This window comes from Mauremys reevesii, linkage group 15 (genome assembly GCF_016161935.1).
Source record: "Mauremys reevesii isolate NIE-2019 linkage group 15, ASM1616193v1, whole genome shotgun sequence".
In the NCBI taxonomy this organism is placed as follows: domain Eukaryota; kingdom Metazoa; phylum Chordata; order Testudines; family Geoemydidae; genus Mauremys; species Mauremys reevesii.
The window spans coordinates 42,551,874-42,578,772 of NC_052637.1; the positions used below are offsets into that span (position 1 = coordinate 42,551,874).

A 26,899-nucleotide genomic window follows, 5' to 3' on the forward strand; every position below is an offset into this window, starting at 1 on the left:
GTGTGGGAGGGAGGAGGGGGTGGAGACGGGGCAGGCGCTATGCATTGAGCCGTGCAGATACAGGTGTGGCTACAGAGACGGGCACATTGAGGCTTATACGGAACAGTGTAGGAAGAGGAATCCATTGCAGGAGCCCCAGGAAGGCAGAGAAGCTTCCACCAATGGGTTTAGGTGCAAGCGAGTGATTGAGCCCAATTAGGAGCTGTGCTCTGAACTGACTGGCATTGCCTGGCGATGGACATTAGCGAAAGACAAAACCGTGCCCATTCGCTCGGATTGATGGTCACAGTAAGCAGATCAATGACCCATTTTGCTCCCTCCCTCACCCGTTCACTAGCATGGTGCTGAACCCCCAGCTTCTGACCAGTCAGTACATAGCACTGCAATAGTGAGGGGTTTGGCACATAGAACTGAACTTACTAACTAGTCAGGGACATCAAAACCTGGCCACTTCCACATCGGCGCTGTAATGGAAACAAAAGGCAGTTTGTAGGACGTGTTTAATACGCACTCAGCAGCCTTAGTGAGAAATAAAAAGGGTATTTGGTTAGAGAAGCTAGACCAGGAGCCGGCTGCTCCCCTGGGATTTGCTCCACTCCCAGGAGAGGTCACCGGCTGGGTCACCTGCTGCTTCAGACACAGGATGCAAAAACGGAAAAGTTGTATGTTAATACTTATCACGTATACAGCACTTAAAACACACATTCTTCCTCATCACAACCCCCTTGTGAAGATTGCAATGAAGGACAAACCCAGTTAGATCCACTATATGCCAGTCATGGGAAAGAGACCCTGCAGCATTCCCACCCTGCCCCAGACTCCTCTCACTGTCCCCTTCATACAAGTTTGCAGAGGGGAAAAAAAAAAAAAAACACCAAGACCCATTTACTTTCAGTGACAGCATTCAAACCTCCTGAGTGACACCCAAATGCAGTTTGGAAAGAGCGGCATTTGGTTTTGTGCTATTACTCACAAGCCATATTGCAAAGCAACTAATTCTAGGTTTATCCTGTACTGGAGAGCAGCAAGTCATTCACCTGCAGCAGCGAGCCTTTCCAGACAAATTAAGACACTGGCTGAGTGTGGGGGGCTATGTATTTAAACACTATTGCAGCTGCTTCCATTCAGCAGTTGACTTTAATGCAAGTTGCCAGACCTGCAAACTGACCAGAGAAACTGGGTGAGGAGAAAGGTCATTTTCTGGCCCTCCAAGATCATGGGGAATGGAAAAAAAAATATGGCAGAGGCAATCTGGTGACTGGTCAGTGATATAGGAATGAAAGCTGAAAAAACCACCAAGGCCCAACTCAATGCAATAAATAAAACTTTTATTCAAACAATAACTCAGTACAGGGCACATTTCTCTTCAGCTTTTAAAAAAGGTTTTCAGCACTTTACAATCTTCATACAAGTTTTGCTAATCTTCTACATTCATTTAGCACGGAATATCCTGGATTAAAAATCTTTAGCAAAATTATGACATCAACGCAGGAGGTTCTTATTACATATGCCCATAGTCTATTATATAAAACAAAAAAAACCTTTTCTGTGTGTGATGTGTGTATGTATGTATATTGCCAGCAATGTCCTAGTAAACAGGCATGTCAAGAGGTTTTAAAATCACATCAGACAGAGGAAGTGTGTACAGCTTTGCAATGAAGACTTTCACCGGAACTGAAAAGGTTAAGTCTGTACTCTGGGTGTGGGCCACTTAGTGACCTCTCCGCACTCAGTGATTGAAGAAGCAATACCAGTAGCCATTAATTCCAATCCTACTGTGTTTGTCTCTAAAGTTATCAGGACACACAAAGAAGAGTGACATGATTTAGGAAGTTAAACACTGGGATTCTTCTCCCCTCCAGCCACCCTCCCAAGAAAAACCAAACCAAAACACAGGGTTTTTTTTTTAAAGTCCAATTTCAAAATGCAAAAGAGTCTTTGGATTGCTCTGGCAAGCTGCATAACACCACGATTTATCCCCCAGAGCACGAACGTGAGGTAACAATACCTGGCTACAAAATATACAACAAAAGAATGAATGAACCTTCCAACAATGCTGCTTGAGTCAGCCCTGGTGGTTTCATTAGCTGGAGCAGAGGAACTGTCCAACCCCCACCAAGAACCAACCATTTCTCTCTGAGGCCTAAACCTCTGCACTATCCACTTTTCTTAAAGCAACCGGGTCAAGTCTGGTTGAATTAAAGTGGATGCCACCCAGAGAGGGACGTGACCAAAGCTCTCTAGTGTCTATACCTGCCTTCCCCTTAGAAACAGGAAACTGGCATCTGAATGAAGGGGAAAGGAGAGTTGAAGTAACAGTACGAATACCATAGGCCATGCATATTTGTTCAATATTAGAAATGGTTTCTTCCATTTTGTCAGTACGGTGTGACTCATGTTAAGCCTCAGAAAAGGGATAGTGCATCTTTGAACATTCACAAAGTACAAAAACTGGATCCACCCAGTAACTGTAAACTGCATCCAGGCTGCTCCAAAAATTAGCAGGCACTGTTTGGCAGTTCCTGCTCTGAAAGGCTTCACAAAACAAGGGCATTGTAAACATCAGGGAGGGGAAGGTAGCAGCACCATGGTTTCCTTGGATGATCACAAGAGTTAAAAATCCAAACTAAGAAGTATAAGAGGAGAAAAGAAAAGAGGGAAAGAAGCAGAAAGCTCTTCAAAGCAGCAGTTGCCATTTCTAGTCAGGTGTCCTCACACAGTTGATACCAAAGTGCCATTGCCACTGTGGAATAGAAAGCACAGGAAGACTGCCAGACTGCACTTCACCGCAAAGAGCATCAGATGGACAACACCACACTTATCGCAATGCAGTATCCCTTTTCTGGAGCTCAGGGTAGTCCTCTGTGCCCTGGCTTTACCCCACAACTTCCCTAGAGCAGCTGGTGAGAACGCAGAGTGCATGACGCTTTTGCTTAAAGCAAACCACCTCTTGAGCACTCGGAGCAACTCCTGCAGTTGCTCCATGCGCGACTTCTCTGGCTGTCCCCTAGTAAGGGAGAGGAACCACTGTAGCCCTGGCGTTCGGGTTCAGATCCTGCTCATCACAACTGGCTGCCATTTCACTCAACGTGGCAAAAAGTGGGAGGTTTCTTCTCTCTATTTTTATTTTTAAATATTTCAGTTCCTCCCACCAACGCAGGGCTCAAACTAACAAACCCCTATCCCTGGGCGAGAGGCTGCTTTCCCTCTACTCAACAAGAGTGTTCCGAACACAGGCAGGAGGGCCTGCATTTTGGAGACAGACCTGCCCATTCTGTTATACTTTGGACCGAGTCCCCATCGGGCAAGAGAGTGGAGTAAGTTTCTAGAGGGGAAGTATCAAGAGAAGATACTCTAGGAATGTCCAGAAAGGCTGCCCCAATTTGAACCGGTGGAATGAGACATTGGCTGTGCTGATGTTCCCTTCGGATTAGCCTGCTTTTGAGAAGTGAGAACTGCTCATCTGATCCAGAGTCTCTGAGCCAAGTAGTGACCCTGGGAGAGGCCACAGCTGTCCTTGGAACAGGCAGACACAAGCTAGATACATTTTGACTCTTCTCCTAGGAGACTCATGGTTGCCCCACACAGATGACAAATTCAGATTTATCAATGCCTAAATTATCTAACCCCATCATTAACTCTGTTTACGTCTAAACTGCCACATCTAGCATCGCCTGCTTGCACAGCCTGAGTGCCAGTGTAGGGCCACCTCCCAGAATGCGTCCTGCCAAGGGATACTGCAGCGTTGTTTACTATACCCAGCGCTCTGAACATTACGATTCACTTTATTGAACACGATGTGAAATAGAGAGGCTTACCTGCTTCCAGCTCTCGTCCCATAGTCCTCAAGGCCCTAAGGGAGAGAAAGACAAACCAACCATGAGACGGCAGAGAGACAGGCTTTGCCATTAGATGGCACTGGAAGGACATAAGAACAGAAGCAAATGCACTGGGCCCCAGTGGCTTTCAGGCTCAGAGTCTAAGCATCTGGATATTAGAAAGTGGATAGTGATGAAGGGGATTTAAATGGGGTTTAATGCAGCATGGAGTAAAGTGACACTTGTCTCTGCAGAGCGTGTGACTTTACACAACAAGGCGGGTTACAGCAAAGGCAGAAAGAATCTAGCTCTTGCTGTCCGGCTCCACCTTGCTACAGAGATCCCGTAACTATCAAGGAGCATCACACGCACATTGAAAGGGACAAAAGAAGAAGTTAAGCACACACTGGTGAAATGGTCTGTGAAAAGGGTGTTTCTTGTAACCGAATCCCACCAGAAATTGCAGCGCTCTGGGCTGGTGGCGGCTTGGACTGGTACTGAATAGCACTATGCTGTGGGTGGCCGGAGAGGGAGGCGGGCAGGCCAGAAAGGGCAGCCTTCTGCGGAACAGATGGACATGGCACTCTAGTGCAGGGCACCCTGGACGTTCCATCCCTGAGCCAGGATCTGTACGGAGGGAGAAGGGGGCCAGCAGAGGAGACTACAGTAGTTCTCTTCTTGGTGAGCAATACTGGGTTATAAGACCAATGAGTCCTGCACCCGCTGTCCAGGTCCCTGGGATCCAAGAAGCAGGCTCTGGCCAGTCCAGGAAGAGATTATTTTTGATACAAATATCTGTCCTCCCCAAACATCCCTGCCAGTTCCTTGTCCAGCTCATCTGGCTCCAACTAGCAAGACATGAGACTGTTCCCCCCCACACACTCTGCTTCAGCTGCAGGCACAGAAGTGGGGCTCTGTTCCCAGCTTGGGCAGAGCTTTTCAGAAGCTCCTTGGGGAGTGGCCAGGAGCTAAAATGCCAGTCCCCTGCTCAATGCCTCAAGAAGGGGCAGATTGCTGACTTGGGGAGCTTGGCCCATCCTGGGACTTGCGGTCTGGCTGGAGCAGCTGGCACTGCATGGCCCCATGCTGGAGCCAGCCTGAGATCTATTTAACATCAGTGCTCACTTCGCATCCGTTCCAGCCGAGTAACAGAATGATTTCTTAGTCTGTTTGTGGGGTCTGCTGGGCACTTCAACACCTGGGACCCACGGTAACTCGGACATGGCCCAGGAAGCTGGGGAGGGTGGTTCTGAACAGAGCTTGTTTCCCCCCCACACCCCAAGTAAAAATCCTGCCTCATGTCCCTGGCCTGAGGCGGCCATTCTACCTAGTTACCTCTTGTCTACGAATACCAATCCCAACTCCTTGCCCAGAGCTTCCCATTTCACAAGCCTACGTGGTCTCATGCTGCTCTGTCCAGCAGTGACAAAGGATCAGCTTATTCATCTCAGGAGTCCTTTAAAGCTCATACATTAGCAAGGGGCTCTAATAACTGCTGGTCTTGGGTGGGGCTGGGCTGGAGCCCCAGGGGCTTTCTCCACCTATGGGAGTGACCCGTGAGTAACTCATTTCTGGTGGGAGGCTCTCATGGAAGCAGCAAGTGTTGTCGATTGGGAGTTTATGCTGCCATTTTGTGCCATTCTGTGTGTCTCACCCATCTTCTCCAAGTCAGCCAATTGGCTCATCTTCTCCATCACTTTGGCTTTCCTCTCCCGCTATAATTTTTGAAGGGAGGATTTTAGTTCCCCTCAGAGAGGGACCGAAGGGAGAAAGATCATGGAGCCCTGGGTAAGCTACGAAGAATCATCTGGCAAAAACAGCAAAGGCTGGTAAACCCCAATGGAAACATCGCTTTCGTTTGGACTTACAGTTGACCTAGTGTAAGGCTTGTAGTGAGCAGATGGCAGTTGGCACAGGGCACGGGAGTATTCTTTAATTGCACAACCATAGGGCGTAAGGTAGTCCTATAAATAACGAACACAGGCCTGTTGGAGAGTAACCCTCACTCACTTGCAATAGGCCAACATCAAAGTAAAACATTGAAAATAACATTAAAACCCTCTCAGAGTTCAGCACATCTATTTCCACTGTAAAAACCGCTCTTCATGGTGCCGCAGCCAGGGCTCCACTGGCACCAGGGCCACAGAGACTCCAATACGTAACACCCTCATCCCACTCACGCTGCATGTTACAGAAACCAGGGAAGGCCACTCTGTTCAGTATGGGGAGATACAGGCACTGGCTGTCTCCCTGCGTTCCCTGGCTTAGTGCATTCCCAGCTGACCGGCATTCCACACGCCAATCCTTTGATGGCGCATCTGAACAGCCAATGAGAGCGAGCCAAGAGGTTGAGGCAGACGCCCGTACCCAGAGTACAGCTAAAGGCACGCAGGAACACCGTCCTGGATTCATACCGCAACCCCCAGCGGCTACAGAAAGGAGTCTGGAAATCGTTGTCTGATCTGCTACATTAAATGGGGATTCAACAGCCTGCAGCTGCCCAAGATGAGGGTAGGAGAGAGGCTGTGTTGGTGCTTTTGGAGTTTTTTGTTTTGTTTTTTTAAACCCTCCCCCAAGGGTTTTCCCCACATGCAGCCACTCCCCTTATTTAGTTAAGACCAGAAAAAACACTGAGGTAAATTTTTTTTAAGAGGGCCTAAATGAGTTAGGAGCCTAAGCCCCATTTCAAAAAGTGACTTAGGCACCTAAATACCTTTAAAAATCTGGCCAATGGCAGCCAAAGGCTCATTAAAAGTCAATAGGATTTAGACTCCCAAGTCATTTATGAAAATGGGACTTGGTGTTTTTGAAAATTTCACCTAGGGGTGTCTATTGTGAACGGAAACCACCATGCACAACTCCTGCATCCTCAAGGGAAACACACACACACACACACACACCCCTGATCGACGACAGCAGCAACAGGCGCTAACCCGCCAGCTTTGCCCCAACCCCCCCAGTCACACTGCTGCTGTTACAGCCAGTTCTTACGGCACTCCAGGGCGGTTTGGTTTAACTCTCCCCTGCCGGCCCCCAATAATTCAGAATGCCTGCTCTCCAGGCAGCTCTCCCCTTGCAGGCAAGCTGCCCCCCAGCTGCCAGCAATGACACAGTGATTAACATGCACTCGCTCTCTGCATCCACAGGGTACCAGTTCCCCCTGGGCTCCCTGCACCTCACCTGGGAGAAGGCAGGCACTGCCACGCTGTATGGTCTCTGTTTGAAAGTGCTGACAGGTTGTGGTGGGAAGACCCGTGATGAGGACACGCCGTAGTCTGGTGGCGGGATGGCGATGTCGTCCTTATCCAGCAGGTTGCCTGTGCTGCTGCTTTTCCCTTGTTGCAAGCTACAACAGGAAAATAATCAACCAACCGCCACCCACACTCTTTCCCCCTGCCATTGCTGGGCTCCCCTGGGGATCCTGCCCAGCGCCGCAGCCCAGGTGTCACAGGGGGCCTCAAGCAGGGAGCACAGTGAAGTCACGTGGCACATTTTATCCTAGACACTCACTAACCGGTGGCAATTATTTATCATTCACAGTTGTGATTGAGGCCTCTGCAGACATGCAGAGCTGCTGGAGCCATGTTGGTCCCAGGACAAAGAGAGAAGGTAGGGGAGAAATCTCTTATTAGACCCACTTCTGCTGGTGAGAGAGCAGCTGTGGAGCATACACCAAGCTCTTCTGGGAGAGCTGGTCTCTCCTCTACAGACAGTCACTTCTCCAGCAGGTAAGACTAATCCAGTGGTTCTCAGCCTTCCCTGTTTCAGGGCTCCCCTTCCATCTAGCCTGGACCCCCTCCCATTTAGCAGTAATGGGCAGGGAAATCACAGCCTCCCACACTCTAATCCACTAAAAGGCATTTCTAATGCGACCGTCACTACCGATACTGCTCAAGCCATAGCTAAACCCCACTGCGAAACGGAGACCAGCTCGGAGAGAATTTCATGAAGACTTTTCTATTTCTCCACACAGCTGGTACTAAGCCCTGACCACCATCTTGCTGCCCAAAGGAAAATAAATCTCCCCATTTCATTCAGGTTGCAATGCACTCCACAGCGCGGGAAAGAAAGACACCCCTTGTGTCGGACAGCTGGCAGAGGGAGGTGCCATGTGTTTTGGCTCCGCCCGCCTGGTCTGTTTGTCCCTCAGCTCCCTGCACCACTGGAATGGAACCCAACCCATGAGCCACCACCAAGCTCTCTGGGACCATGTCGCCGTCTGTTGCTGCAATGGAAGGAGGAGATCCCTTCGGAGAAACGCCCAAGACTTACAGTGCCACGAGCTAGCTGGAGAGAAGGGGCAGATCAGCACATGCGCCCAGGTGCAGAGAACCTCTCTAAGCAGACATTCCCAGTTATGCGGCCCACCTGAAAGCCTCCCAATGCCCTTAAGGGGAGACAGTCTCTCCCCACCCCTGGTGCCTCCTAGGACAGGTGTCTCAAACTCCCGGCCCACAGGCCAGCTGCAGCCTGCGAGCCTCCCCCCTGTGGCCCGTGAGGCTCCAGCAATTTTGGGGCCGGGTCTCTCCCTTGGCCCCACCTGCCGCCCCTGGGCGTTCCCCCCTCAGGGGACCCAGCTGCGCAGCAGAGCTGAGTAGTGTCTGCCTGCTCACTCCAGTAACTGCCGGCCCCTCCCTGCGGCCCAGAGATGGGGCGGGGCTGTGCCTCCATGCGCAGCCCCTGCGGCCAATGGGACGCTGTGGGGGCAGAAGCATGCCGAGGCCCCCCCGGCCCAGCCCACCCCACCTTGGAGCCCCAAGCAAGCGCTGCACCCCTGACCCCCTCCCAGAGCCTGCACCCCAATCCCCTACCCCATCCCAGAGCCATAGGCAGTGGGGGGGGGCAGGTTCTGGGTAGCATGAGTGACATTGGCCTGCTGGGAGGATTTTAGGCCTGGCACTGGCCCCAAGGTAAATTGAGTTTGAGACCCCATCCTAGGACATCCAGAGCCTTTTCCTTGGTTGTTCTGGCATCACATCTGACCATGTCTGATGTAACACACGCCTGGTGAGGAGTCTCCCTTCCCTGCATAGTTCTCTGGGTTACTCAACTACAGACACGACATCTGAAAATCTCCCAACGTTTCTGTAACAAAGTTGGCAAGACTGGCTCTGCAGAGCTGAGAAAAGCACAGTCCGTCACTGCCTCGGGCCCCGTACACACGCCGGTCAGCGCTGGGAGCTTTTCCCAGACCCAAGGGAACGTCACCAGCTGCCACGCTGCACCAGCAGCTGGGACAGCACGTTTTTTAAAGGCATGTTTTTACCTTGTATGCAACCTGTCGCTTCCATCGCTGTCAAGAACCCGCGTGTAGGAGAAAGGGAACCAGCCTCTCCTGTAAGAAGAGAGAGTCAAACGTAGCCTCTCGCGCAGAGATGTGTGGAGGGAGGAGTCTCTGAACATTACGCTCCAGCTACACGCCACACTACGCTTTGACAGGAGGGACCATCATTTGGGTCATGGCTTTCTAGGGGCGCTACACACACTGCAAACCAGTAAGCATGGTAAAAACTCTGGATCTCAGGGATACTATTCAAAAAAGGCCCATTCCCTGCCTAGAACACCCCCCCTCAGATGCTCTCTCCCCCCCCGCCACATACACTTACAGGAAAAATGGAAGAGGACTTTTGCAGGCAACAGGATTGGGTTTTTTTTTTTTTTTTTTTTAAATGCAAGATCCCAGGTCTTGTAGGCCGGACTAAAATTGCTTCTCCTTCCAGGGCCATTAGGAGCAGGCTGCTGGCCCCAGCAGCAGTCCCCGCCAGGTCAGATCCCTGCCAAGACCATCTGGAGCATTTGCTTTATTGGGAGGCTCTGCGGTGCTGTAAGGAGGTTATTTAGGGTTGCTGGCGTTACAGATAGTGCTGCACAAGCACTCCACAATTCTGCCATTAGCAAGGTCCCTGCGCTCAGCCTCCCACGTGTTACACTGAAGTGAAATTGGGATAAAGAGTCAAGACAAGAGGCCCAGCACTCAAAAGCCTGGCCTCACTCCTCAGGTCGGTGCTTTACCAAACACCAGCCAGCAAAGCCAGTATTTCATCTTCCTCAGAATTTTGAAGCTCCCATAGTAACCGAGTGGCACGACGGGATGCCAGGAAGTACTGGCTGGCAGCTAAGCAAGTCTGGCGCGCCAGCTACTCCAATGTTAAGAGCTAGGTGCTGAGGGCAGCTGTAGTTCTAGGGAGTTCAGACACTCACATTTTTGTTTTCTCACTCTCCCCGTAGTGCCATCCATCTCGGGCCTCCGGCACCAGGAGCATGATGAGGTCTCCTTCCTTGAAGCTCAGGAGGGTGGTGTTATCACCAGCAGCATGAGAGAAAATGGCCTGTACTCTAGTCCTGCCGTTCCTCTCAAGCCCGGCAGCCATGGAACTGGAGCGTGGCAAGGTCTTGTTTTCAGCTGGTGAGACGCAAAGAAAGCCCCAAGATCTCAGACCATGTGGCTGACCACATCCTAGGCAGTTTTCTACTGTGGCATTTAGAGTCATTAATCTACCCAAGGCTCAGTCAGCACTGCAGTATAGGAAAACGAGCCCCCTTTTAGCCAGTACAGCTCAGACCTCCTCCCCCCTGACAATTCTTGGCTATTCTATAACCGACCACTTAAAAAAAAAAAAAAAAGAGACCTTAGGTGAATGTACTCAGTTGACCCAGTCTGACTGGTGCTCTCCATTGGAGAGAGTTTTAGGCAAACGGTCAGAACATTAACTTAACAGCTACCCCCCATTCGATGCTCCTCACTTCACACCTTTGATGCAACGGATGCATTTCTGTGCTAAGGTATTACTTGGAATATTATGCAAACAGACCTATTTGTAATGGTTTACACCCAGGTTCCATTCATTATTCCAGACACTTTGCTCGGAGAGGTTAACATTAGCGAAGGGAGAAACCCAGAGGAGAGTTGCACGACCCTCCTGGAAAGATGCCCGCGGGGAGGCGGATAAGTGAACCGAGGCAGGTGAGAGGCTGTGTCTCTATGCATTGAGATACACACCTGCACATGACGACTGCAGGCATAAGAGGAATCAAGACTCAGCAGGGACGGTCCCACTATCTTTGGCCTAATCCAGTGACCCTATCCCATCACGCAAAGAGCATCATCATCATGACGTGGTGCCTAGCGGCCCAATCAAGGTGAGGGCCCCATGGCGCTGATGTTGTACAAACACCCTAAAGAGGCGGCTGCAGCCTTGCAGAGTTTACAGTCCCTCCTCCCAGATCCCTTCAGATTTGCTGATCAGGAACCTTGTCATAGGGCTGAAAGTTTTTCCTTCCACGGGAAACCGCAGCCCAAATCTGCCCCCTGTATTTTCTAACCCTGTGCCCAAAGACGCGTGAAAATGGAGAAACAACCTCACGTGGTTGTTGGGCGAGGCCATGAATTACATCGTGAACATTGCATCGTTACTAAGTCAGTCAGCCAGGCAGTGACACCGCGTGACACTTCAGTCACTAACTGAGGATGCCATTGTCCCACTTAGGCCTTTGTGCCACCCGAGCCCACCTTGCCTCCTCCCACTGCATTAAGGTGCAAAGACCCTTAACTGCTGCTACTCCTAGCTCCGGTCAGCAGCTGACCTATAACCCCTGGGAGAAGCGGCTACGTCGCTGCTCTGTGATCTGATAGAGGCTAAATCCTTACTGGTTGCGTAACTGCTTTTTGGTGCGACGCTCTTGCGCACAGGAAGTGTGTTGGAGTACGAGTCACTCAGTTGCTTCTGATGCTGGGGAGGAGATAGGGATTTTGGCTGGGCTGGCTTCATCTCAGACCAGCGGCTGTAGTCTTCGACCTCCGGGCCCGAGACACCATTCATCACGGGAATGGTCTCTTGTGCTGACATGCGCTGAAGGAAGAAAGGGCAATGGGAGATTTCAGCATCAGGGATGTCGAGTCACGTAGATACCACATTTCTATAAAAGGACCCACACACTTTAGGAGAATACAGTTTGCCATACAGGATCAGGCCCCGTTCTATTGTGTCTGGCATCCTGCCTCCAGTCATGGCCTGATCTTAATGCTTCAGGAGGAGTTGTAAAGCCGTCTAGGGTGGCGTGAGGGACCAGATTCCTGCCGTGATCAGTGCACGCCAAGCAGGCTGAGATACAAATACCCTTCTTGACAAGAGGTGAAGTGAGACATGGTAGCATTCAGACAGCCCATTTCTAAGCCCACCCAGAGGATTTCAGTTCAATCCTCTCTGGCAGCAAGTCCCACAGTCTGACCACATCAAGAGGAACATCCTTTCATCTACATTGCTAAGCAGTTTTCACTGGCTCATGCAGCCTATAAGGTCCCCTCCCCAACTCTTCCTGCAAAGCAAAGGCTCAAACTGTGGTCCCTGTCTCCCCCTGGGGCTTTGCAAATCCTGGCTGCCTTCACGGGGAGGCACCACATGTCACACAAACCTCAAGGACATGATAAAGCAGGATGGACCATTTCACACTGGCCCACGCCAGCCTCCTTCACAAGTGTGCACTAGGGGATTCCCCGAATGCGGTCTAAAGCTTATTGGCAGGGGACTTGCCTGACTGGCAGAGGGTAGCGAGACCATGCTAGCCTCACTGCACCCATAACTTTACTCAGCAAGGGCAGCACCACTGATGCCTGGCATACTTACCCCTACGAAGGGCGCCAGCTCTGGTGGGACAGGGAGCGGTTTGGCCCCGGGGATAGGGTCCGAGATGATTAGGTTCGATTTGGATGTAGACAGGGAGCTGGGGATGATCGTGCCATTGCTGCTGGCGGCCATCTGCTGCATCAGCTGGATAGCCCGGTCTGGGATCTTGTTGGGGTCCGAGCAAGACTGCTGCCAGATCGGGAGCTTCTGTGTCAAGATCTCTTTCCCCTAGAATCAGAGGGGGAAGAGTGAGAACACAAGAGATCCGCAGACAAATCCACTCACTTCTCAGGATGAGGGGCAAAGAACGATCACGGAAAAGCTCCCATCTCAAACCAGGCCCCCCAAATATCCGTTCCTCAGACTGGATTCCAGGAGGCATAGAAAGCAGACCATGGCTATCAAGCCTCCGGAGCCGGCTTGGAACACAATGCCGCTGGCCCAGATTTCCTCTCTACTCATCTAATTAGAGCTGTAAGTGAGATTTATCTACCCGGGTGTGTAATAAGCAGGACAAACCACGGCATCTCACAATAAATATTGGGTGTAGAATGGCAGACGAGCCAGTATGGTCTCATGAAAAACTGAAGGGTATTTCATTTCCCTAGCTTACTTTGAAACATTCTGCGTGCGTGGCAGCTTGAAGAATGGACGAGCCAGAACAGAAAGGGAGGGAGAGCTGGGCTATTCAGTTTATCTGAACTCTCCTGTACACCAAGAAATATATTCCAATCAAAAGCTCAGTCGAGACGCGTGCACTGGAAGCCACACCCGTTCACTATCCGGCAACAGCTCCTAGCCAGCTTTGCTGGGGGAGAACACGTGTGGCATGTGATTGGGTAGCACAAATTGTGTTAGCACTGCATTCATCGCTTGGCATCCATTGCTATTCTTTTGGAGCACAAAGCAAGGGGGACACCGCTTCTCGCGCTGGGTGAGCAAGCGGAAAGTCCAAAGTTGCTGGTCTGATATTTGGCTGTACAAGCCTGCTGCTTTGTGATGCTGACAAGGCTGTGCCATCCCCCCCACGGCCAGCCAGAGCAGACAGGTTTGGGGCATGTTGTGGAACGGGGTGGCTGGAGGCAGTATTGTACAATTCAATCCTCAGAAGTATCCCTCCACTAAATCTGGAAATTGCTAAGCAGCTGTATTCCCATGGCTGGCTAATGAAGGATTGTTATTCTGAGACAGACTGCAGGCAGAGGGGAGAGTCCCTGCAGCGCATCATGTCCATGCCAGAAGACTTGCACACCTCACCAATAAAAAGCTAATAACTGCAGAGGTGGAATCCCAGGGATAGTCAGAAGCATCCGACAGAACAGCACTGACCACAGCCGTGGCATATTAAAACAGATGCAGACGCAGCGTTAGCATTTACCATCTGCTGCACGCAGTGTGGGGAGAAATGCAATGAACTCTGGGAACCGGATGGCAGCACAGGCAGGGGACTCATTTAGTCTGACAGGGCTGCCCAACCTCTGCAGTTTCCAATCTGGAGGATTTTTCAAGCTGAAGCTCGGACTTCAGCCTGCCTCAGCTGGCTGCGATTAGGCATTGGGGCGAGATGGTATAGGGGTCCCCCCCCCCCGTGTCCAGAGGCCACGGCAACGCTCCAGCCCAAAGGTCTAGGGCTGAACTCTGTTTCTGGGTTTTCTAGCCCAAATTAACACCTGTAGCATCTGTCCAACCAGGGGAATTTGTAGTTTAGTTTCCCACAGGGGAAAAACCCAGACAGTGCTATAGGAATTGCTCCCACATCCAAATGCAGAAGGAGCAGGTGCCACCTTCCATGCAGCTCAACTGCACACCCACCTAGTGGCTTCAGGAATATGGACACACACCAGAGAACAATATACCACCACTACAAATGAGCTGTAGCAGATTTTGAAGCCAAAGCAGACAAGCTGCCACTCCCAGAAGGCAAATTAATTCATTCTGCATTAACTGATAAAGCAGCATTATTGCAGGATGAACCTGTACCTGTTTGCCTCTAGCTTTACTATCATCTTTGGGCAAATTTAAGTCAGTCCCTAAACCAGGGGTCCCCAACATGGCACCCGCGGGGGCATCTAAATGCGCCCACGTCCTGGCCAGCGGTGGAGCATCCGCCGAATTTCTACGGCATTTCGGTGGCGACTCCTCTCAATGATGCCACTTGCCACTGACAAGTGATGTCATTGAGAGGCGTCGCTGCCGAAATGCTACAGAAATTCGGCGGCATTCCGGCAGATGCTCCACCGCCACCGCGGTCTTTTGTCTGGCACCCGCCAGACGAAAAGGTTGGGGACCACTGCCCTAAACCATCTCCATTGGCTCTAGGAAAAGCCCTGATTGATTGAAGCCGTGTCTCATTTCCACTGCATACATCACAGCCCATTCACTTCACGTGCAGACTTCCGGCTGACACAGGCCATAGCACCTCAGGGGAGAAGCAGCGCCGCCTTCGGTGGAAATGGCTGTTTGGTAACTTCGCCAGCCTCGGAAATTGGCCTACACTTTACACACCCATCCACACCGCGGTGTGGATGAGCCATGTGCAAAATTCCCTCTGACAATGTCATCCATGTACTTTGCTGCGATAAGCCACAGTGCAAAACCGCAATGAAGCCTGGGTTCCAAAAGGGCCGTTTAACGTGCGAGGCTGCAGCAATGTTCTAGGTCACTTACGACTCTTGGCGAGAACTCTAGACCCTCCATCTTTGAACAGAAGAGTTACAATGGGATGGGGCGTGGGGGGAGTAACATACATCGGGTTTTGACTCAGCATATATTCTACTGCAAGGACAGCAATGACTCACTGGGACTCTGTTACTCTCTTATTCAAAGCTCACTCTTGACAGATGGAGATAAGTGAGATGTAGGGAAAAAAACAGGAATCACTGGAAGTGTGAGCGCATGCAGGCTGTTGTGTTAAGGGAGCAGCATGCTCACCACATGCAGTATCAACCCGAGTTAGTGAACACAGCACCACAAGAGGACTCTGCTCCACGGTCCCAGCTGACAGGTGAGTGCTCTGGGCTGTCCTCCCCCTGCAGAACAGTTCCTAAGAGAGGTAGGCAGCGGTGGAACAGCCGCCTTCCTATTGAATCCTCTCCTTTGTTAACGATGAGCTGTAAGGTAGCAATCACAATGGCTCAAAGGGAGCCAGCTCACCATGTTCCCTGCCACTCGCTGCTCCTCCGTGACAAACAAAACAAGAAGCAGGAATTTTCTTACCTCCCTCCAGGAGGAAGGTCACTGCACCAGGCTTTGGTCTGGTTTTGTGACTCATTAGCTGATCAAACAGGGATCTGACCCCCCTCTAAGCCTGTGTACTCCATCTCGCAGTGACTAATGACAGCTCAAGGACGTCATGAGTGTACCGGAGAGGTGTGTTCTTCCTCAGCTGGGCTGCGCTAGGCAGAGGCACTGGAGACGGGGCTGGCACCTTTAAAGGAAAGCTGGGCCGTGGTGTGCTGCTGCCATGCCCTCGCCAGTCACTGTCCTTCTGGACAGCGACTCAATCGGCTTCCTCTGGCTGGGTGAGAGCTGGTCTTTGCCAGTCTCTCCAGGAGAGCTAAGAAGTGGGAGCCTCCTTCAGTGGCCCAGCAAAGCAGCAACACAGGGCCCTGCAGATAAATGGCATGTGCCCTGCCATCCCGTAGAGCTTTGGACAGAACACCCGCCTCCCAGGGCACAATCTGCAAGGAGTGGCTGAAAACTAAACACACCACCACCTCACAGAGCGGAGAGACAGACAGACGTGTGCAGTGCCCTGATCAGTGTGCATTCCTGTCCCGTCTGCCTGAGCCACAGGGGACTGGTCTGGCTCATTAGCACAAGCTGTAGAGATTCACCCAGTCTGTTTGTAGGTCCCTGGTTCCAACCCAGCACCAGTCAAAGGGCAGCCATCACGGAGCACCCAACCAAAACGACTGACTGCCCTTGTGTGATCACTGCCCATACTGATGGGAGCACTTGGACCTCTTTAAAGGGTCTACTATCCGGAGGCTGCTTCACAGGCTGATTAACATGGTGGTTGCTCACCTTGGCATGGTAGGAGATGGTGTTCTTAGCCACAGCACACTGCTTCTCTACCAGGAAGCAGAACCGTCTCCTCTCCTCTGTGAGCGCTGTCTTATAGCCATCAGAGACGTGGTTTTCTAGCTCACCTTGTTTGTTGCTGATAGCATCAATGTACTAAGGAAAGACAACAAACGAACAGGTTATTAGAAGGGGCATGTGGTTAATCTCTGCACACCCAGCACTGCGTGATTACCTGCGCCTCAATGGACGTTTGAAAAATGTCACCTGTAAACCCATAACAAGACAGAAGTTCTTTTGGGTACGAATCCTGTGCATTGATATTTGCTCCAAGAAATAAATGCAGCATCTGCCTGTGTCTCTTCACTCCTCCCACTAGAAAGAACATTATTGAAATACTCCACACACAACGTTAACAATTTTATTGGATTTAAAATTTGCCTGCAAGCACAGAACTTTTATATGCACACACACGTGGGGTGTTTGTGTGAACATCCACGTGTGTGCGCGCACACATCCCTCCCAACCATCCTTTACTCATCCGAACTCCCCCACAAAGCTACTGACTCAGAACGTGGGCTTCGAAAGTCGTGTGGGTGGCTGGGGGAGGGCAGAGCCGAACTGCCTTGCAGCTGCCCTCTCAACACCCACACCTGGGTAGAGCTAATGCTCAGACTGTACACAGTGCCTCTGCTGCTTAAACCCTGCTGGTTTTATGCTGATAGGAATCATGACACTTCCATTTGCAACAGCATCCAAGAGCACTCTCCTTCCAGGCAAACCATGGGCAGTATTGTTCTCACCCCCCCTCCCCAGAATAATCAACACAAGATGCTACAGAAGAGAGACCAGGGGAGAGGCTGGTGAGCAAGACCAGAACTGTTCATTTCACCGTATGCCTCACCTGCCCCTCCCCAAATCCCTCGTGCACTCACCCATGCCACAGCCCCAGAGGCAGGAATGTGGCACCCCCTTTCTCTGGGGCCGTATCTAGAAAATGCATTGAAAAACTAAATGAAACCTGGGAACACAGAATCATTTCTGGCCACCTCTTTCTCCAGCAATGTCCAAGTGCAGACCCAGCAATCTGTCCTGAACAGCTCCCGTAACACATGCTGCCTGGCTAGCCGATCTGTCACCGGTCAGACTAGTAGCAAGAGTTCACTGACCTCTATACTGCCCAGTACCTCAGAAGTTCAGCAGTGGGGCAGCTGAGTCAGTAGGCCTTGTGCAGGATGCCCTATGGAAAGGCAGATGCCAATACTCACCCCTTTATTTGCATCGAACACACACACACACACACACACACACACACACACACAAACCTTCAGCAAATTGTCAGACTATTCTGCAATCGTTCCATTTTGCTTTTGCTACTTAACCCTCTGGTACATAGCTTCTGCATGTGAACTGCTCGCAAGTGACACAGAAATCAGTCATGCCCACCCTGGCCCAGCACCACGTGTAGCTCAGACTTGCCCTCACCTGTTCCTCTTGAACTGGGTGAGTTTTGTGCTGGGGGAAAAAGCCACCAAGACATTAGCAACCAAGTTCTCCACCTGCCCAAAACATCCATCAGCTCAGCAAGGGCAACTGAAACTTCCTGATCAGAACAAGCGGGATGACCTCTGGGACCCGAGAAGAGTTGCATAAGCCATGCCCATGGATGGATTCCATCCCCAGCGAGCCCAATGTGGGTGCCTCTTAGTAAGAATTGTTATGGAGGATTCTGAGATGCCTCAAAGTCAGTTACTAGCTGGGCTCAGGCCACAAATTCTCTTTCCACAGGACCCCGAGCAGTGTGACCATCTGTCAATTCAGGCTGAATTCAAACAAGCTAGACTGAAGAGGTTCTGAATTCCTTCACCAATTCCCTGAGCCTTCTCCTCAGAGCTACAGACCCATTTATGAACCTGCTATTCGCTTCTCAGACTGACTGTGCCAATGCCCTGTTTCAGGATTCCTTTGTCCTTCAGAATGCTTCTGTACACCTCGAGTGACAGAGCATCAGCCCTACAAAGCATTGCATGTCTACGCATCCCCAGCCTTGTATCTTTCAAATCACATCCAAGAGAAACACTCCTCCCCCTCTGAAGAGCACTCGTAGCTTTAGAGAGACAAAGTGGGGGAAGTAATATCCTTTCTGGGGCCTGCTGCTGCTGCTGGTGAGAGAGCAGCTTTTGAGCTTTGCACAGAGCTCTTCTTCAGGCCTGGGAAAGGTACTCAGGCCTGGTCTACACTAGGAACATCCACACCTCTGAGTAACAGTTAAACCGACCTAATCCCCGGTGTAGACAGTGCTAGGGCGATGGGACAATTCCCCCATCCATCTAGCTCGGGGAGGTGGATACTTATGCCAACGAGAGAACCAATCCCATCAATACAGGTAACAGGGCAGCTGCACCACTGAAGCATTAAGTGTACACAAGCCATCAGGGTGTCCCAGCTAAATCCAAGAGGGGACAGATTGGTTAGCACACGTAGTTAACACATTGCAAGGGACCAGTCGAGGTGAAGTGGCCAGTGAACACCCAGACCTGAAGAAGAGCTCTGGGTAAGTTCCAAAGCTGGTTTCTCTCCCCAACCAAAGTGATATTTTCCCCACCTTGTCTCTCCACTACGCTGGGACTGACGTGGCTATAACACTGCATACTTGTAACTTTGGCGACATAAGAACAGCCATACTGGGTCAGACCAAAGGTCCATCTAGCCCCGTATCCTGTCCTCTGACAGTGGTCAATGCCAGGTGCCCCAGAGAGAATGAACACAACAGGGAATCAAGTGATCCATTCCCTGTCACCCATTCCCAGCTCCTGGTGAACAGAGGCCAGAGACACTATCCCTGCCCATCCTGGCTAATAGCCATTGATGGACCTATCCTCCCTGAACCAGGATGGTTCTTTTTTGAACCCTGTTATACTCTTGGCCTTCACAATATCTTCTGGCAAGGAGTTCCACGGCTTAACTGTGTTGTGTGAAAAAACAACTTTGTTTTAAACCTGCTGTCTATTAATTTCATTTGGTGACCCCTAGTTCTTGTGTTATGAGAAGGAGTAAGCAACACTTCCTAATTTACTTTCTCCAGACCCATCCTGATTTTATAGACCTCTGTCATATCCTCCCTCAGTCGTCTCTTTTCCAAACTGAAGTCCCTGTCTTATTAATCTCTCCTCATACGGAAGTGGTTCATGCCCCTCCTCATTTTTATGCAATAAATGCTCCATATGAAAGGGAGGGTTCAATACTAAATACGCTCCATTTCCACCTTCCCTGCAAGGCCATCTCAGACACGTCATGACCACCTTTACAGTCTCACCCAAATTAAATGAGGTTTGTGGACTAACTAAGATTCCCTGGAAGAGAGCCAAATATGGAATTTTTCCAACCCCCCCCCCCCCATTTTCTGCCTCTCTCACACTGAATACAGAGAGACTCAGAGCACTTTGGTATCAGCTCTCAGAACAAAAACGCAAGGGAAATAAAAACAGACAACAAGATGAAGTGACTTGCCCAAATCCACAGAGCAAGCCCATGTCAGAGCTGGGATTAGCATTAGGAAATCCTGGCTCTCAGTCCTGTGCTCTGATCATGCCTCCTCCTCAAGACCAAACCCTTGGGGAATCCATGCTTTTTGCACCAGGAGAGTCTTCTGGCTAGTTTGCTCCTGGATCGCCTCCACGGGCACAAAGCAGACAGCAGTGAAAAGGAAGAAAAAACCCTGAACCTGCATTTTTTTAAAAAACCAACAACTTTAAAAACGATTCCCAGTCTTCCCCACTACTCCACGCCAGCCTGTGCGTTCTGAAACTGACCTAACAGTGCTCTATGCACACTATGAAACAAGTGCACTCAATGTGCTTGCAGAATGCAGCAGGTAGGCTCCAATTGATCGGAAAAGGCTGTCAGCATCATGGGTGGGTAAAGGGAGGGTGATGGGAGAGGAAAAAAGGAAGCATCTTACCATTGTATTGGCTTAGTGCAGGTGGTGTTTCATGGAGCACACCAGAAGATCAAACACCCACTGCTATTTGTTCTCCCCATGAATGGGCCCAGACAGCGACCTCCAAAACACAATCTCAATTGTGAATGATGCCGTGCTACAAACCCTGGAGGGGCTGCCTGGGCATCAGGGGAGGAATTTAGGGAGAGAAGGGGCACAGAAACCCTCTGTAATAGAGTAATGTCCTGCTACCTCTTAAACCCACAAACTACTGACTGACAACTCAGGAAAGTGTTTCTGGGTTTCTAGGTTGAGAGAGCCTTCAAATAACTTTCCCCTCACTCCGGTATAGGCACCAGCTAAAATATGCACCAGGAACAAAGATGACCTAATTAGCCATGTCAGCACTTCATCCCTGCACCAAGGGAACCAAGAATATTAGATGGGAGAGGAATTCTGTTTTAAAATAGCTTTCACTTAAGGCTTGGAGTCATGGAGACCAGAACTTGTGTTGAAGGAAGCTGCAGCTTTGCTAGGGTGACCAGATGTCCTGATTTTATAGGGACAGTCACGATATTTGGGGTTTTGTCTTATATAGGCGCCTATTATCCCCCAACCCCCATCCTGATTTTTCATACTTGCTGTCTGGTCACCCTGAGCTTTACTCCCAGGGTGAGGAAAGGAAAGGAAGTGAGGAAGAGTAAAACCTAGTTGCACATCAAAAAACTGGACAGCCTCACAAGAGACAGAATTATCCCTGGAAATTGGTGACTAATCCCCAGTTACCCAAGGAGCTCTCTCTCCACTTAAAGCTCTGCAAACTGCCTCCATTGTTCTCCAGGTGGGGGAGGGAGGCACTCACAGCCAAGCCAGCAAGGTGAAAGCCATCATCTATGCAGAGAGCACAGGAGGCTGCCTAAAAAGGAGGCACTGCCCACGTGAATCATTCTTCCAGTCTACAGCTTTAACTCTTGGGCTGCTGGAATCTGTTACAAGACAACACCTGTAAGAGATTCTGCTAGAAACACAGCTCAGGCCATGGCTACACTTGCAAATTTGCAGCGCTGCAGCAGGGTGTGAAAAAACACCCTCTCCAGCGCTGCAAATTGCGGCGCTGCAAAGCGCCAGTGTGGTCAAAGCCCCAGCGCTGGGAGCGCGGCTCCCAGCGCTGTCCGTTATTCCCCACAGGGAGGTGGAGTACGGACAGCGCTGGGAGAGCTCTCTCCCAGCGCTGGCGCTTTGACTACACGTAGCGCTTTGAAGTGCAAGTGTAGCCATAGCCCAAGTAACACAAGCAAGGTCTGTTTAGCAAATCAAGAGACGTACCCTCAGTCGAGCTTACTGAATATTTATTATAACAAACAACTAACTTATATAGTGCTTTGCGTTGACAGACCAGGTTTTCCCCTCCCTGTAAACAGCTCATAACTAAGAGGAATAAGGACAAATATATCCTGGGGGGAGATTATGCAACAGGGGAAGAAGGAAAAAAACAGCCATACAGGATGGAAGCAACCATCACCACTAACACAAGAAGACTGGAGATTGCAAAGTACTTTCAGATTTTAGACCAATAAATTCATCCCAGATGCTGGCACAAGTCAACAAAGTAAGACTAGAGGTATATAAAAAATACCAGAATGTTAAGGATCAAAAAAATCCTTGCGAAAAAACACTAATTCCGAGCAGAGAGTGATCAATTTAGAGAGTCAGTGCAGGCAAAATAGCAGATGTCATATTTGGATTTCACTAAAGCATTCAATCATGTATTGTTACTGAATAAATTAATTCAAATGGTGTTGGATAGAAACAACTCCATGAAAAACTAGCTAAGAGTGAAAACCAAGGGCAACGCTAATCAGCAACGTATTGAGTTGTACTGCAGGAATCTGCATCAGGGTCCCTCTGATAAATGACTGAAAGGAGAGAGTGAACCACATTAATGAAATCTCCCAGGGATGGAAGTTGGGAGGAGTTGCAAATGCCCATGAGGACTAAAGGGGACCTGGCAAACAATACAATTTGGCTTGGAAAAAAAATCACAAGCTAAGGGCTAGTCTACACCAGCAGTGCTTTAACGTGGCTTGTGTACTCACAGCAGAACACTGGGAGACAGTGCTCTAAAAAACCCACCTCCACAAGAGGCATCGCTCCCAGCACTGGGGCACTGTTTACACTGGTGCTTTACAGCACTGAAACATGCTGTGCTCAGGGAGGTGTTTTCACACCCGAGCAAGAAAGTTGCAGCACTGTAAATTGCCAGTGTAGACAAGCCCTAATACATCTTTGGGAAAACCACCAACACTCCTCAGCAGAGGGAAGCCAGTAACACTGCAGGAGACTACTAGACAGATGGGTTTACAATGGGCTGTGGCAGCAGAAATGGCTAATGCAATGCTGGGCTGCATACACAAATGCATCCCATCCCGAGTAGGGAGGGAACAGTCAATCTATAGCTCTGGTGGGAACATGCCTAGAACACTAGTTTTCTGGCAACGGAATCTAAAGACCAACCGGGGAGATCAGAGGGATAGATGAAGGAATTGGAAGGATTCAGAGAGCTAAGGGACTGCCATGATGTGAGAACATGGAAACAGCCTACAAGGTTTTGAAAAGAGTGAGAGCTCCAAAAGCAGAGGATTTATTTAGGGTGGCACAAGGGGGAATAATTAGAAGTAATGAGATAAAAATTAAGAAACGGAAAAGCAAGGCTGATTATCAGGGAACGCTTCCTGTGAGCGAGACTTATTAGGTTGCAGTGATGAAATCCATAGTGCTGAGTACATTTAAAACTAGACAGAATGTTTAGGGATCACGACCCTGCAGCAGTCCCAGGAAGGACATGGCTTCAGCTCTAGCTTCCATGAGTTGATCCTAAACTAGCGGATTCATTCAGTGCCCCCACGGAGCTCAGCTCTTCCCTTTCTGAACAAGTTGTGAGCAAACATTACACTTGTTTCCAGAGCCACCCCAGTACCAGTAGCTGCCACCACCAAAGCAGATGGAAAGTTCTGGCACAAGATTGTGACATATGAGATGTTAAGTGGCAATTAAGTCAAGTCGGGGCCCTGTTGTGCGCTCCCCTCCCCCATGTTATGTCCACGAACGGATTTACACTCTACTCTGCAACGAGGGTGAAAGGAAACATGAGATGCTATTGTTAAAAACCACTCCATTGGAACACTTAGCAGGGTGACAAATTTAATGTCTTGCTATCATTACTTAAAACAAGTTTGCTACTCCAAGCCCCATACCATTTATGAATGAGAGTGAACTACTGTGCTCTTCATCTGTCATCTTCAGTAACAATTATTCTGAACCCAGGCTTCTGTAAGCTATAGAGAAAGGGGAAGGAAATGTTTTGCTTTTCCTAGGTTATATTGGACACAAAATGATCTCTCAGGGATGTAACAGGAATAACACTTAGCCACCTGCAGCTGAACTGCCTTGAGCTGGGATCTCTCACACAAAGGAGAGTTAGGTTAGGTCTCTACTTGAATGGAAGACCAAGGAGAATCCAGGATCTGCAGAAAAGTATTCTGGAAGATTCTGTAGGGGGTGTTCTTCCAATTCAGAATCACAATTAAATCACAGAATATCAGGGTTGGAAGGAACCTCAGGGGTCATCTAGTCCAACCCCCTGCTCAGAGCAGGAGCAATCCCCAACTAAATCATCCCAGCCAGGGCTTTGTCAAGCCTGACCTTAAAAACCTCTAAGGAAGGACATTCCACCACCTCCCTAGGTAACCCATTCCAGTGCTTCACCATCCTCCTCGTGAAAAAGTTTTTCTTAATATCCAACCTAAACCTCCCCCTCTGCAACTTGAGACCATTACTCCTTGTTCTGTCATCTACTACCACTGAGAACAGTCTAGATCCATCCTCTTTGGAACCCCCTTTCAGATGTGTGCAGTTGAAAGTAGCTATCAAATCCCTCCTCATTCTTCTCTTCTGCAGACTAAACAATCCCAGTTCCCTCAGCCTCTCCTCATAAGTCATGTGCCCCAGCCCCCTAATCATTTTTGTTGCCCGCCACTGGACTCCCTCCAATTTGTCCACATCCTTTCTGTAGTGGGGGGCCCCCCCAAAACTGGACACAGTACTCCAGATGAGGCCTCACCAATGCTGAATAGAGGGGAATGATCAGGTCCCTCCATCTGCTGGCAATGCCCCTACTTATACAGCCCAAAATGCCGTTCGCCTTCTTGGCAACAAGGGCACACTGCTGACTCAAATCCAGCTTCTTGTCCACTGTAACCCCTAGGTCCTTTTCTGCAGAACTGCTTCCTAGCCATTCGGTCCCTAGTCTGTAGCAGTGCATGGGATTCTTCCGTCCCAAGTGCAGGACTCTGCACTTAAACCTGATGAGGTTCGACAAGGACCTTTTGGCCCAATCCTCTAATTTGTCTAGGTCCCTCTGTATCCTATCCCCACCCTCCAGTGTAATCAATGCATCAGCTGAGTGACAAGGGGCAACAGGCTACTTACTGGAGTTGCTGCCTTTTCAATGAGACTAGAGAGCACTCAGCTAGTCAGTAAGACACACATCTACATTTGAGACTCAGTCCTGAAAGTCTCCCCGCACGCCACTAAAACGCATGTGTAGTTCCACTGAAGTCAAGACTTCAGAGAAAAGTTTTGGCACTCAATTATACATGCAGACTTCCTGCAAATCTACTAGCATGCTGGTGAGTCCATCATTATTTTAACATATGACATTTTAGGGGGCTTGTATGTTTTGTTTTTAAGAATGATCTGGAGATACTAACATGCCTCTCTCCAAGACACAGAAGCAGCTAGCAGACCTCAGGCTGTGAAATGAGCCAAAGATGCTCTTAACTAGTAAACAAACCTATCTTCCTCCTGGACTGGAGAATGCCTGCAAGTGGGTTTCCATGGAAGCCACACCACATTTCATTTTCTTTTGCAAAGAAACAATCCCTCTAGACCAGTGGTTCTCAAACTTTTGTACTGGTGACCCCTTTCACCTAGCAAGCCTGAGTGCAATCCTCCCACCCTTTATAAAATTAAGAAAACTTTTGTACATTTAACACCGTTATAAATGCTGGAGGCAAAATGGGGTTGGAGGAGGCAGACAGCTTGCGACCTCCCCCCCCATGAAAACCTCAACCCCAAGAGGTCCTGACCCCCAGTTTCAGAACCCCTACTGTAGAAAGCCATGAGGTTCTGAACATGGACATATGAATATGCAGACACCTCATTTCATAAACACTGTCCTACCACATTAGCACATTTACAGCCATAAGAGGAAATCCACTCAATGCTCTTGGCACAGTACTTCCCTTCGTAGTCAGCCCCCAACTCTTTGGGAGGAGACTGGGACAAGTAGTTGCGAGATACACAGCACTGACTCCCTATTCAGGTGGGTCTCTTCCATCTCCATTGCTAAGAATAGTCATTTTACTCACTAAATTCTGCAATAATATTAAACTTAACTGACAGTTCCCCCCCATTTGTGCATTTGAGACAGACAGACTGCAAATATCACAGTATTTGGGGATTATTCCTAGATGCCTTTATTCAAGCAGCATTCAAAACTGCTATGCTAATGCAAGTAATCTGCAGAGACGTCTGCTTCTTCCTGCCACCCTCTCTGCACTGGGTGCAACCCCCGCCCCCCCGTTCTGATTCACTGTGTCGTCGCTTCATTGAAATGCCTCAAACTCCTCTCTTCCACACTTGTCCTCTAGAAGTGATGCCAGAGTGAACCCCTGCACTGAGCTAGCCATGTTCTGTGATAATTCCCCCCTTACCAGGTGACCCCCCAACTGGCATTTAGGTTGTAAGCGTTTTCAGGCAGGGACCATGAAGCACCCACTGAATCCTGGGAGGCTAGGTAACAGGAACAAAACAAGATTGAGAGGAAGGGGCTTCGCATCAGTAGATCTCAAAGCCCTTCACAATCTTCATGTATTTATCCTGTGATGCAGGGCAGGGCTGTTTTCCCATTGTCCAGATGGGAAGAGAGGCGGAGAGGCTAAGGGACTTTGTCCAAGGTCTCACAGAATAGGTGATCTCAGGCAGAGCAGGGAACCGACTCCCAGTCTCCCAAGTCCTAGGCCAGTGCCCCGATCACTCAGCCATCTTCCCTCTCCAAGGAACAGCCCATTTATTTTTACTCAGGAGGTAATGCACACTGACTTACTGCCTCCTTGGGTCGCACCATGCCCTGAACCCACGCCCAGTGAGACAACAAGAGGTACTGGTGACATTTCCGGTTTGTCACGCTTGCTTCGCCACCACCACCGAGGCACAATCTTACTAGCCTGCGCTCTGCCCACCTCTTCCTTCACACCTGGCCAGCACACCGCCACGGCAGCCTCGCCACCCCCCTGAGGCAGCCCTTCCCCTTGTTCTGTTCTCTCTCAATGTGCTCAGAGTCACGTTCCCAGCCCCTCACGTCCCCATTTCAGTCCACAAATATCCTTTTAAACAAACTGTTCATCTGCTGTAAAGGCCCAACAGACCCACCT

At 49.8% G+C, this 26,899-nt stretch overlaps 1 protein-coding gene across 5 annotated transcripts in view; it reads right to left on the reverse strand.

The window, feature by feature from the left end:
- The window catches only part of BAIAP2 (BAR/IMD domain containing adaptor protein 2), an 85,331-nt gene that overhangs the window by 7,836 nt on the left and 50,596 nt on the right, over positions 1 to 26,899 (reverse strand). For 2 of the 5 annotated variants that reach the window (XR_005588617.1, XM_039502414.1), the window contains exons 7-14: positions 16,469 to 16,621; positions 12,443 to 12,670; positions 11,467 to 11,668; positions 10,020 to 10,221; positions 9,085 to 9,153; positions 6,999 to 7,164; positions 3,819 to 3,853; positions 421 to 464 (exon numbers count right to left, since the gene is read on the reverse strand). Coding sequence is in view for 4 of the 5 variants with exons in the window: in XM_039502414.1 (XP_039358348.1) it covers positions 437 to 464; positions 3,819 to 3,853; positions 6,999 to 7,164; positions 9,085 to 9,153; positions 10,020 to 10,221; positions 11,467 to 11,668; positions 12,443 to 12,670; positions 16,469 to 16,621 (1,083 nt within the window). In the remaining variant the exon portion in view is untranslated. Of the gene's footprint in view, positions 1 to 420; positions 465 to 2,150; positions 2,744 to 3,818; positions 3,854 to 6,998; positions 7,165 to 9,084; positions 9,154 to 10,019; positions 10,222 to 11,466; positions 11,669 to 12,442; positions 12,671 to 16,468; positions 16,622 to 26,899 lie in introns of those variants that run through there. The other 3 variants (XM_039502413.1, XM_039502412.1, XM_039502411.1) reach the window with 3 other exon arrangements.